Source organism: Delphinapterus leucas, chromosome 19 (genome assembly GCF_059928025.1).
Source record: "Delphinapterus leucas isolate spDelLeu-1000000601 "Yukka" chromosome 19, BTC_Dleu_Yukka2, whole genome shotgun sequence".
In the NCBI taxonomy this organism is placed as follows: Eukaryota; Metazoa; Chordata; class Mammalia; order Artiodactyla; family Monodontidae; genus Delphinapterus; species Delphinapterus leucas.
In genome coordinates, this window is record NC_143147.1 from 12,046,568 (window position 1) to 12,059,632 (window position 13,065).

Here is a 13,065-nt window from a genome sequence, read left to right on the forward strand (position 1 = left end):
AATAAATAAGTAAAATTAATTTATTAAAAAAAAGCTGTCCCACAAGGGGTGGGCACAAGGCTCGGCCTGAGCAAAATACTCCATCTCATCGTTTGCAGTAACTGGCTCAGAGACGGGCACATGATCCAAACAGGACCAATCAGGGTCCCTTTAAGGAATCTGACATATGGTGCTGGGAAAGAGAGGGTCTCTCTTCCTCCTGGATCCGGCGTGGGCCATCTTTCCAGCCAAAGAAAAACAATGCAAGAAAGGAATCAGCTCTCAGAAGAGAGCAAAGCCATGATAAGAGAGAGACAGTAAAGCCCTGATAGCTCCCTGTTCAGGCCCGAAAGCTGGTTACACTACAGCAAGCTGGACTCCTTCCCCAGAAGTCTGACTTAACAAGTCCTCTTTCTGTTTAAGTTAGTTTGAGTTAGTTCAAGTTAAGTTAGGCTTCTATCACTTGTAACCAAAAATGTGGGGGGTTTTTTTGGGTTTTTTTTACAAAAATGTTTTGATGAAAACATTCACTTTACTCAATAGTCAAAAAATTTACCAAAGAATTAAAAAAGGTTAAAGGAAAAAGTAAAATAACATAAACTATAATACAATACAGGTGAATATTAAACTGATCTTAAAATGGGCAGGAACTTGCTAAGTGTAAAAGTAATAAAATGAGCAATGATAATAACAACAAATTCACAGGAGAAGGAAGTCTAACAGCCAATAAACACATAAAATGCTCAAGCCTGTGAGTAATTAAGAACATCAAGATCCAAATGAGATACCATTTTGACTTATAAAGTTAATAATATTTTAAACAATAATACGTAATGCTGGTAAGGATATTGTGAGATGACCACCTCATAAACTGCTAGTGACAGTGGGAACAATACCTTTTTTAAGAATAACTTGAAAGTATATATCATCTAATTATCCTGCTTCTTGGAATCCCTCCTGGGGAAATAATGAGAAATATAGTAAAAATTTATATATAAGTGAGTTCACAGCAGCTTTATTTTTAGCAGTAAGAGCTTAGATACAACTTAAATGGTCCATAATGTGGTTATGTTACATAAACGATGGGATACTTGTAAATAGAAGATAATCCAGGTATAAGAGGGGTTTAGAAGAATATTTAGAGAGTATATACATGATATATTGTTACATGAAAAAGTCTATGATATTTTATATACAGCATATGGTTGCAATTTCATTTTTTCAAAATCTACATGAGAAGGAAACAGACTGAATATTAACAACGGTTATTCCTGGTAACTTTTATTTTCTTTGTTTACAGATTACTAAGTTTTTCAAAAATAATATCAGATAAAAACTTAAAAAGAATTGCTGGATCATATGGTAGTCCTATTTTTAATTCTCTGAGGAACCTCCATACTGTTCTCCATAGTGGCTGCACCAATTTACATTCCCACCGACAGTGAACTAGGGTTCCCTTTTGTCCACATCTCCACTAACATTTATTATTTGTTGTCTTTTTATGATAGTTGTTCCAACAGGTGTGAAGTGATATCTCACTGTGGTTTTGATTTGCATTTCCCTAATGATTAGTGATGTTGAGCATCTTTTCATGCGCCTGCTGGCCATGTGTATGTCTTCTTTAGAAAAATGTCTGTTCAGGTTTCCTGAACATTTTAAAATCAGATTTTTTTTTGATGGAGTTGTATGAGCTCTTTTATATATTTTGGATATTAACCCCTTCTCAGACATATCATTTGTAAATATCTTCTCCCATTCAGCAGGTTGTCTTTTTGTTTTGTTGATGGTTTCCTTCACTGTGCAAAAGCTTTTAAAAGAATGACATTTTGCCATTTGCAACAATATGGATGGTCTTGGAGGGTATTATGCTTAGTGAAGTTAAGTCAAACTGAGAAAGACAAATACTGTATGTTTTCACTTATATGTGGAATCCAGAAAATAAAATGAATGAATATAACAAAACAGACTCACAGATACAGAGAACAAACTAGTGGTTACCACTGGGGAGAGGACTGGAGAGAGGGATAAGATAGGGGAAGGGGATTAAGAAGTATGAACTATTATGCATAAAATAAATAAGATACAAGGATGTAATGTACAGCACAGGAAATACAACCAATATTTTATAATAACTTTAAATGGAGTATAATGTATAAAAACATTGAATCACTATCCTGTATACCCGAAACTAATATAGCACTGTAGGTCAACTATATTTCAATTAAAAAAACTTAAAAAGAAAGTGTAAGACTTTGCTAGTTGCGTCCTACCCAGCAAATCACCCTCAGAGACTCTTGCATCAATTATTTCTCACCCACTTGCAGTAGTGCCTGAGAAATTAAGAGGTACTCAAAACTGATAAGCTGTTGATTAAAACAGTACTTCCAGTACGGGGCTGAAAGGGGTGTTTGTGTGCGAACATGAGGGAAGGGGGGTAAAGGGGGAGGAGATCATCCACAGGTTAAGAAACAACTTAGGAGAATGGCTTTTGTTCAGCCTGAAAAAGTATCTCCGTTTAGTCCTTCAACTTAGCAGTGTGCCAAAGTCCTGTGACAATGGCTGAGCCATTGTACCTACTTATACATTCAGGTCCCATCCAGGCAGTGGGAAATTCCAAAGAAATAGGCATAATCAGTCGGACGTACTGTAATGCTGTTGTGCTTTTAATGAATGTGCAGAGGTTGTATGGATAAATTGTCCATTTGATTAATTCCTCTGGCAGGAGAGAATTAAACGTACTTAAGCTACACACTAGCAAAACCCGAATGCTCTTTAAAATGTGATTTTCTGTGTTGAGGCCAATTTCTTTCTGGGCAAAACATTTCTTGAGATAATAATGGAAGTCAATGAGAAAATGGAATTCACCATATAAATATTCACTATATACTACTTTGTCAGAAAAGTATCTCATGTGCAAAACAAGGTCAAGGTCTGCATAGTATTTGCCATTCTTTGCAGCAAATCTTTCTTGCAAGTTCCTATTTGCATCCTTTCATATGAGAGGTGATAAACGCCTATTTTAGAAATAATTCACTGTCAAAACCTTACCCTTTCCCTCTATGAGGTATTCGGCATTAGAATACTAGAGACCTCTAAACCCAAAAGAGGTAATTATCTTCTTCAACTCCTGCGCAGGAAGGAAGACCCAGGGAAAAGACAGTGCTGTATTTTTTATCACTTGGAATGATAATGTCTGGTGTGCCTGTGGGTAGGAAGGAAATATTTTGCATGGTATGGGAAGCTGGGCATACTACTCCGAACCTCAGAAGTCATTTCCCTGCCTTTACACAAGGAGTACTTCGTGAATGCCTATTATTTGCTGGACACGCTGCTGGGTCCTGGGGCAGAGCAGTGAGCAAATCAAAGCCAATGTTTTCGTGGAACATACAGTCACAGTGAAAGACAGACATTAACCAAGTTGCTCAAATATATAATGGCTTCATTATTCTGTTCCGAGCGATATAAATTCCAAAACTATTAGCTCCAAGTCCAAGGCAGGCAGAAAAGCTCACTGCCAAAGAGAACACTCTTCCCAAAGCCCTTCCTGTTTAGGACTGGTGTGCTGCTGAGAATCATCATAAAGACAAAGAGCACATGAGAGGGTCCCCTGTGAATGAAGCTTGAGGTGGGAAAACTTTTCCCTGAACCCACAGTGAATGAGCCCCTCCAACTGATCATGACCCAGGAAAGCCCGGGTAAAAGCCCGAGATGCCCAAAGCCCCAGAGGTGCTGCAGCCTTTACTGTTCCAGCTGCAGAGGGACCTGCATCCCTCTGAACCTACGCTGTCTGCCTTTCTTCCTCAGCTGGGACAGCGAGCAGGGTGGTGCCCAGCGAGAGCAGGAGACAGCAAAGCGGCTGCTGCTGCTTCTCTCGGAGCCAAGGCACAGGTGGAGTCCTGTGTGGATCCCTCCTCTGAACCGACCTCCCCTTCCTGATTCTGTCATTCTTACAATAATCAACTACCCTTCATTCATCAATGGATAATAATTCAACGTCTACTAGGTGCTGGTGATAATAGCAACAAACAAGACAGACAAAGGTCCCTGAGAGCAAAAAAGTTTACATTCCAAAGGGGACTGCCGCCAATAAGCAAGAAGGCAAGTTCATTTCAGAATGTGGGAAATGTAAGGAAGAGGATAAACGGAGGGATGCATAGGGTTATTGCCGTGTGTGTGGTGTGTGTTTGTAAATTTTTTTCTACATATGTCATATTTCCCTCAATAGAAGTGGAGTTTAACTTTTAGTCATCTTTGTATTCCCAGTGACTAGTTCAGGGTCTGGCATGAATTCATTTATAATGAATATGAATGACAGAGAGTATGGTAAAAGAAATTGTAAGCTCCTGAATGGTAGGGACCTTGCTCTCATCTTTGTATTCCCAAAGTGAGAGGTGCTAAATAAATGTGCCAGTTGATTGATAAGAAAATAGTCATAGGAATTATTTACTGAGCACTTATTATGCCCTGAACTCCTTAACAAGCATTCCTGTTTTTTATCCTTACAAAATTCACTTCAAGTGGGAGTTACTGCCTCCATTTCATGGATGAATAAACCAAGAATCATGTCAAGGTTTTCATGGTCAAACAACAGCTGGTATGTGTCACAGCTGGAATGAGAATCCAGGTGTGTAGGACTGCCTAGTCATTCCTCAAAAAGTCATGGCTCATCGATTTGCTCCGGTGTTTGCTCTGATACAGGCTCTGCCCTACATCCTTTCAGTTTTATTTTACCTCTGTTGGGTTGCGTCTGGCCCTCCCCCTGCAGCTCTGTGGGCAATAGCAAGTGACACTGGGTGGTCATTGGATGGTGTGAGCCGAACAGCAGGAGGGTTCTCTGTCAGTGGCTGACTCCAGTGCTCACCTGTCTGTCAAAGGTGTGATCACCAGGCGAGGTGTATTTCCCAGGTACTCATAGGAGTATAGAAACTGAGCATCACAGATGTTGGCAAAGCAGTGTTTGGCCTCGTCATCCCAGCGATGCCGCAGCTGGGACAGCCAGAGGAAAGCCTGGGCATTGTCCACCTAGAGAGGGCATGGCAGAGGAGGTGGGTGAATCACAGGGTGCAATAGGTAGCAGGCGGCCTCATGGCCACAGGATTCACAGGGGTCTGGATGACATGGGTGTTGGGTGTTGTGTACCGGTCAGGAGAGCAGTATGCTGCCCACCACAGCACAGGAAGCATGAGCCGCTCAGATGATGCTGTTTTGCTGGGGTTTTAAAGGCACGAGCAGCCACCGTGATCCTCTCCCAGTTCCCTGGCTGGTGCAGAGTTTGCAGCCCCTGTGTTTTAGCCATATGTGAGCTTCTCCCTAACCTCAATATTCACAGTGTAGGTGCCCAGAAAGAGCGGCACTCCTGTGAGTCTGGAACTCACCTTCTGAGCAATCATCTTGGCCACCACATCCCGGGCATGGACATCGATGGTGCATATGGTCATGACCTTCTGCCGGTCTCCCGTGGAGAGCTGGCCGATCAGCATGGTGATGAGGGTTTTGAGCTGGGCCACTTGTTTCTTGTAATAGTCCTTCATGGCATTCTCATAGCCTTCCTCCAGCCTGGCAAATGCCATGCCCACCTCTGTGGTCCACCAGATCTGAGTGCAGGTGAGGGCCACCTGTGGCACCAAGAGTCACTTAGTAAAGCCATTACCAGGACTGTCTCCCAAACCAGCCCAGTCCCCACACAGCACGGGCTGAGAACGCCATTGTGTGGGGGACAGACACCCCTTCCCTCCCTCTTCCACCAGCACTGTCTCATTGAGCATATGCCTCTAAGGCCTTGGAGGTGTGAAGTGGGCACAACACAAGTGGGGAAAGTGCTTTCTGCTCTTGAAAAACATGTCATTTGGTTGAGAACAACCAAAGGCTCATGCTGGTCAATGTCAGTGGCTTTTAGAAATTGGTACACTGATCTTTCTGCTTTTGCTCCTCAGGCCACAGCGTCTTTCCCGTGCCTGGGAGGATAACAAAGTGTTGATTGAACATCTCAGCGATACTCAGTCTTTGCTCTGTTCTTCCGGAACCTCTCATGGTTGGAGTATTCTAGTTTAGTGAGCCATTGCTGATCATGTGTGGCATCGTTTTTCTTGCCCGTAATACTTTCACTACATTTTTTTGTATCTCTATAAAACTATAACTTTGAAAGGCCTACTCTTGAAGGTCAGGGCGAATTCCACTGAAATTCAACATGGTCAATATGATTTGTAGTCTTCAGAGATTCAAAATAAATAAATGAAAAAAAGCGATTTAAATGCACATTTCTTTGCTGAGAAACTTAATAAGGAAAATGCATGATTTTGATTACCCATGGTGGAGATGTGGTCCCACTTGGTTCGGGAGACATTGCTCTGGATGATGTCTGTCACAATAGCAGGAGGCAACACATTCTCCTGCCACAAAACGCTGATTCAAGTAAACAAGGAATCCTGGTGGGAATGATTCCCTTTGTGAAGTAGAGAATCCCGTTGTAGTAACAAGTACCATTCCCTAATTTATTGGTTTTTGCCTTTGGATTTAGACATATTGGTTTTTGTTAAAGAAGTTCCTCCTGCTGTGTGATCTTGTTGGGATGGTTTGAACGTGATATGCCAACTATACTGTTATAACAATACCTTTTCCTTCTGCAGCACTGGCTTATTTCTCTTCTCTGTCTACACTCGCTGTCAACATTTTCCCACCTTTTTCTCACTTCTCAACCTCCTGCAGTGTGGTCTCTTCTCTACCACTCCACTGAAATGGCCTCACCAAGTCCATGGACGTACGTTAGTCTCTTCATTTTGCTTGATCTCTTAGACGTGTGTGGTGTAACTGACCTCTTATCCGCTATCAACACTCCCTCTTTTGGTTTCCATGACTACCATTCCTTGGTGTTCCTTCCATCAGAAAATGTTGTTTCTCATTCTGCTCTACTGGCTTCTCCTTGCCTACACAGCCTTTGAATGATGCTCAAGAGTTTGTTCTGCACCCTCATCTCAGTCTGCATATTTTCCAGGGCAATCTTATCTACTCCTCGGGCTTCAGTTACCACCAAATATCTGTAACCCCAAATAAACCAAACCAACACTAATACTAGCCATTAACAGGGGAGGCAGGAGTGGTGTATTGCAGCCAGAGTCATTAAAAATAGCCTCATTAACTCTCCTCTTTCTCTTGTTACCCTCCTGAGAGCCCGGTGAAGGATTCAGATATCCTGGAATGAGACGAGACTCCCAAGCGTGGTCCGCGAGTGCTGTCCTCCAGTTTCCTCTCCAGACCCACCTGCCACCTCTTGTTCCCTCTTCCCCTAACTCCTGCTTCCACCACACTCAGGCTGCAAACACATCGCACTCTCACTTGCTTCTGAGCCTTTGCCTGTACTCTTACCCATGCTTCGTTGATCTTTCCCTCCATCTTTCATGTGTTTCAAACCTCAGCTTAGGCATCATACCCTCAGGAGGGTGATCCCCAGACCCCGCTAACCAGCTACAGGCTCCCAGAGGACCCTGAGCCTCCTTTATTGTCACACCAGGTCCCACTTGTAGGTGACTGACTTCCACGCCAGTCTGTAAGCCCCAGCAGGGCAGGGTTACATTGTCATGCCTTTGGCTGGTGTCTCCTGCACTCAGCAAACAGCTTGGCACACACAAAGTGGGCTGGCTCAGCGAGCTGAACTGTTTACATTTTCTCCCTACTGTAGCCAATGGAGTAAAAACGGACGACCCTTAACCCTCCAAGGTAGGGGTTGGATTGCGTCACGGCTGACAGTTCCCCTGGTCCCTCCTGCTGACCCCTTCCAGACCAGCCTCTCCTGACCCTGAAGCATGAGTGAGTCTGGCAGCCCCAGGAGGCTGATGGAGGAAGAGAGCAAGCAGAGGATGGGGGCCCACAGAGGTCCTGCTTCGGAGAATACCTGAGCTGGGTAGTCAAAGAGCCACTGCTCCCTCGGCTTCTCTTCATAGGCAGTTATGCCTTCTGTCATCTCGTGCCTCACGGTGGCCTTCATGTGAGCAAGCACATGGTTCAGCCATATTTCTACCTGGAAGAAGAACTCGGGGTTAGACGCTGGGTTCCTAAGATGTGCTCACTGATACACTTCACTCAGCCTGAGGGAGTGAAGAAAATGAGCCCAGGCACGATGGACAACCCCAAACAGCCGCCAGAAGGCACAGGGAGACAGTTCGTTTGTGTAACGCAGGACGGGGCTCAAGTAACAACAGGTGGGATATGCCCACTGGAGCCCACTGGGCGGAGGAGTAGGTTCAGGGGATGTGGGGCTGCCGCCCAGAGTTCTCATGAGGAAATCTTAATCTGGGTTGAGCTGGGTGTAAATAAGTCAGTGGATTCTCGTGACCTTGTCCACGCTGAGTATGAAACCAAAGGCCAGGATTATATTTTCCAACTAAATGCTTTCTGGGTCTACAAAAAGAACAGCCAAGGTTTGAATCAAACCCCAAGGTCCCTTTCATAAAACTGAGAATGTGTGACTATTTTCAAGTAAGAGAATTGCTTTCCAAGATACATGTGGATGAAGGTGGAACTCTGAAAAGGTATTTTTTCCAGGTGTTACTCTGGACTGGATTAGAACCCCAGGGACAATGCTTTGCTGGATCATTTAGGATAGTGAACAAAGTAGTGCTTATCCTTTAGCGGTGATGGTGAAAGATGGAAGGAGGTTTAAGGAGAGAATGGTCTCATGTTTTGTGTTTCTGGAATTGTACCCGGGAGATTTGGAGGTGGTAGTTTCTGGAGAAGGGCGGTGGTGGGCTCTCCACAGGGTAGAGCTGTGAGAGGTGTATTGTACAGAGAAGTGACCGTTCAGGAATATCGTTGATTTCAAAGGGCATGTTCTCCCGGGGAAGGTGTCAGTGTCCTACATTCCCCTGTGGGGTGCTCCAGGGCTTGTCATGTTAAAGTTTCCTGGTGCTGCTAATCATTTTAAAATCCTTCTCTCTTTGACTCAGGTAATTGTTTATGTGCATTTTATTCCTCTCTGCACAGGTCTTTGGTTAAGGAAGATATATGGATATTGACATGTGTCCTTCCCAGAGAGAGAAAAGTGGGCACTGGAAGCTACTCCAACATTGGTTCAAGTCAAGGGAACTGGCAGTCCCAGGGCACTGACAGCAATTCCGGCCCAAGGTCACAAAGGCTGATGCCTGAATGCAGACACCTGAGAGAGAAAGGCATACGTTACCTGCCCACTGCAGTCACAGGGCTCGCTGAAGGCCACATACTCTTCTTCCTTGCTGTACATGCCAAGACTGATCTTGGTAGGTTTCTCACTGGCGTCCAGCTGGAACTGCATCTTGGCCATATTGTCAAAGAGTTTGGAAAGGTGTCGTTGAACCTATGAAGGAAACCATGCCAACAGAGTGGAGAGCATGTCTGGGAAGTTACTTATTAGTATTGCTTAGAGGGCCACCATGTGACAACCATGTGACAACCACTAGAGTGTTGGGTCTCATCATTCTGAGATCAGACTCTCTGTTCTCTAGCAGGGGTTCTCAAAGTGTGGTCCTCAGACCAGCAGCAACACTTGGGAAGAAATCCTTGGAAACGCAAATTCTCCAGCCCCAGCCAGACCTACGAGTCAGAGACTCTGGGGATGGGGTCTAGGAATCAGTATTTTAATAAGCCTTCTGGGTGATTCTGATGCACTTTCAAGTTGGAGAACCACTGTCTACAGCTCAAAATGCCAACAGTGTATCCATTAGGATACACACACACACACACACACACATGTATGTATGTATGTATATAATTTACTTCTTTTTTCTTGTTTATTGACATACAGTTGACTTACAATATTGTATCAGTTTCAGATGTACAATATAGTGATTCCATATGTTTATGGATAACGCACCATACAAAGTTATTTTAATATTACTGACTATATTCCCTGTGCTGTACATTATACCCCGTGACTTATTTATTCTGTAACTGGTATTTTGTACCTCTTCATCCCCTTCATCTATTTCACCCATCCCCCTACCCCCTCCCTCCTCTGGCAACCACTAGTTTGTTCCTTGTATCTGTGAGTCTGTTTTTAGTTTGTTATATATTTGTTCATTTGTTTTGTTTTTTAGATTCCACATATAAATAAATAAATATTCCACATATAAATAAAAACAGATGAATGGATAAAGAAGATGTGGTATACATCTACAATGTAATATTACTCAGCCATAAAGAAGAATGAAATCTTGCCATTTGCAAGAACATGGACGGACCTGGAGGGTATACTGCCATGTGAGATAAGTCAGACAGACAAAGACAGGTACTTTAATATTTTAAAAAATTGTAACACAGTAGGCTTCTATTTTACATATGAGTCAGGTTTGTCACAAAGAAGTGATATACCCAAGAGTAGATGGCTAATTAGTGCCTAGAATCAAGGGCTAGAACCCCAAATTTTGGGTTCCTTATATACACTCACATAAACCACCCCAATGTCCCATTAATACAACTCCCAATCTTATCTCTCCATGGAAATCTTAGCTATTACTTTTGACCACTATTTACTGCATCTCTCTTCAGAAGCACATCAAAGGTATTCTCTTTAAAGGCTTAGCCCCTTCCATTTTGCCATCCTCAAAGCTTCCCCAACTCTAGAGAGTAAAAGCCACTGATGGGACTCTTGTGGTAAACTGCACAAAGGTTTTGGCAAGGTGAGATTTCTGATGTGTGAAATGCTGATTTTCGACAGTGAACTCTATGCTGGAAATGAAGTGATACATTACTCTCTTTTCACTGTTTCCAAGGAGGATTAAGAAAAGGATATATAAGATCAAGATCCATTCCATATGGAAACAGAGTCAAGGATGGACACTCGAATTAAATAAACAAATCAAGCCTAAAGTTTGGGAACTCTGGTCTGAAGGAGCAGCTGAGAGGCCTTTTCACGCGGCTCCCTACGAGCAAGTGAAAGTAGACTAAGTGCAAAGGAATAAGAGGACATCAAAGAGTCCAGGAGTCTACATGACCTGGTGGGACCCCTCGCCCAGGATCTCCCTTGCCTTGCTTATGCCTGACTGTGTGGCTGACAGGGTCTTGGTGCTCCAATCAGGTGACAGGCCTGAGATTCTGAGGTGGGAGAGCCAAGTTCAGAACATTGGGCCACCAGAGACCTCCCAGCACCACGTAATATCAATCGGTGAGAGCTCTCCCAGAGATCTCCGTCTCAAAACTAAGACCCAGCTCCACTTAACGACCAGCAAGCTCCAGCGCTGGCACCCCATGCCAAACAACTAGCAAGACAGTAACACAATCCCACCCATTAGCAGAGAGGCTGCCTAAAATCATACTAAGTTCACAGACACTCCAAAACACACGACCGGACGCAGTCCTGCCCACCAGAAAGACAAGATCCAGCCTCATCCACCAGAACATAGGCACCAGTCCCCTCTACCAGAAATCCTACACAACCCACGGAACCAACCTTAGGCACTGGGGGCAGACACCAAAGACAACAGGAACTATGAACCTGCAGCCTGCAAAAAGGAGACCCCAAACACAGTAAGTTAAGCAAAATGAGAAGACAGAGAAATATGCAGCAGATGAAGGAGCAAGATAAAAACCCACCAGACCAAACAAATGAAGAGGAAATAGGCAGTCTACCTGAAAAAGAATTCAGAGTAATGATAGTAAAGATGATCAAAAATCTTAGAAACAGAATGGAGAAAATACAAGAAACATTTAACTAGGACCTAGAAGAACTAAAGAGCAAACAAACAATGATGAACAACACAATAAATGAAATTAAAAATTCTCTAGAAGGAATCAATAGCAGAATAACTGAGGCAGAAGAACGGATAAGTGACCAGGAAGATAAATAGTGGAAATAACTACTGCAGAGCAGAATAAAGAAAAAAGAATGAAAAGAATTGAGGACAGCCTCAAAGACCTCTGGGACAACATTAAATGCACCAACATTCAAATTATTGGGGTCCCAGAAGAAGAAGAGAAAAAGAAAGGGTCTGAGAAAATATTTGAAGAGATTATAGTTGAAAACTTCCTTAATATCGGAAAGGAAATAGTCAATCAAGTCCAGGAAGCACAGAGAGTCCCATACAGGATAAATCCAAGGAGAAACACGCCAAGACACATATTAATCAAACTATCAAAAATTAAATACAAAGAAAAAATATTAAAAACAGCAAGGGAAAAGCAACAAATAACATATAAGGGAATCCCCATAAGGTTAATAGCTGATCTTTCAGCAGAAACTCTGCAAGCCAGAAGGGAGTAGCAGGACATATTTAAAGTGATGAAACGGAAAAACCTGCAACCAAGATTACTCTACCCAGCAAGGATCTCATTCAGGTTCGACAGAGAAATGAAAAACTTTACAGACAAACAGAAGCTAAGAGAATTCAGCACCACAAAACCAGCTTTACAACAAATGCTAAAGGAACTTCTCTAGGCAGGCAACACAAGAGTAGGAAAAGATCTACAATAACAAACCCAAAACAATTAAGAAAATGGTAATAGGAACATACATATCAATAATTATCTTAAATGTGAATGAATTAAATGCTCCAACCAAAAGACATAGACTTGCTGAATGGATACAAAAACAAGACCCGTATATATGCTGTCTACAAGAGACCCACTTCAGATCTGGGGACACATACAGACTGAAAGTGAGGGGATGGAAAAAGATATTCCATTAAAATGGAAATCAAAAGAAAGCTGGAGTAGCAATTCTCATATAAGACACAATGACTTTAAAATAAAGACTATTACAAGAGACAAAGAAGGACACTACATAATGATCAAGGGATCAATCTAAGAAGAAGATATAAAAATAGTAAATATTTATGCATCCAACATAGGAGCACCTCAATACATAAGGCAAATGCTAACAGCCATAAAAGGGGAAATCGACAGTAACACAATAATAGTAGGGGACTTTAACACCCCAATTTCACAAATGTACTGATCATCCAAAATGAAAATAAATAAGGAAACCCAAGCTTTAAATGATACATTAAAAAAGATGGACTTAATTGATATTTACAGGACATCCCATTCCAAAAACAACAGAATACACTTTCTTCTCAAGTGCTCATGGAATATTCTCCAGGATAGATCATATCTTGGGTCACA

The 13,065-nt window shown here is 42.6% G+C and overlaps 1 protein-coding gene across 1 annotated transcript in view; it reads right to left on the bottom strand.

The window, feature by feature from the left end:
• DNAH9 (dynein axonemal heavy chain 9) overlaps window positions 1-13,065 on the bottom strand; it is a 301,023-nt gene that overhangs the window by 202,963 nt on the left and 84,995 nt on the right. Inside the window, exons 23-26 of the mRNA XM_022595902.3 lie at window positions 9,152-9,304; window positions 7,868-7,993; window positions 5,355-5,594; window positions 4,841-5,001 (exon numbers count right to left, since the gene is read on the bottom strand). Of these exons, the coding sequence (XP_022451610.3) occupies window positions 4,841-5,001; window positions 5,355-5,594; window positions 7,868-7,993; window positions 9,152-9,304 (680 nt within the window). The remainder of the gene's footprint in view (window positions 1-4,840; window positions 5,002-5,354; window positions 5,595-7,867; window positions 7,994-9,151; window positions 9,305-13,065) is intronic.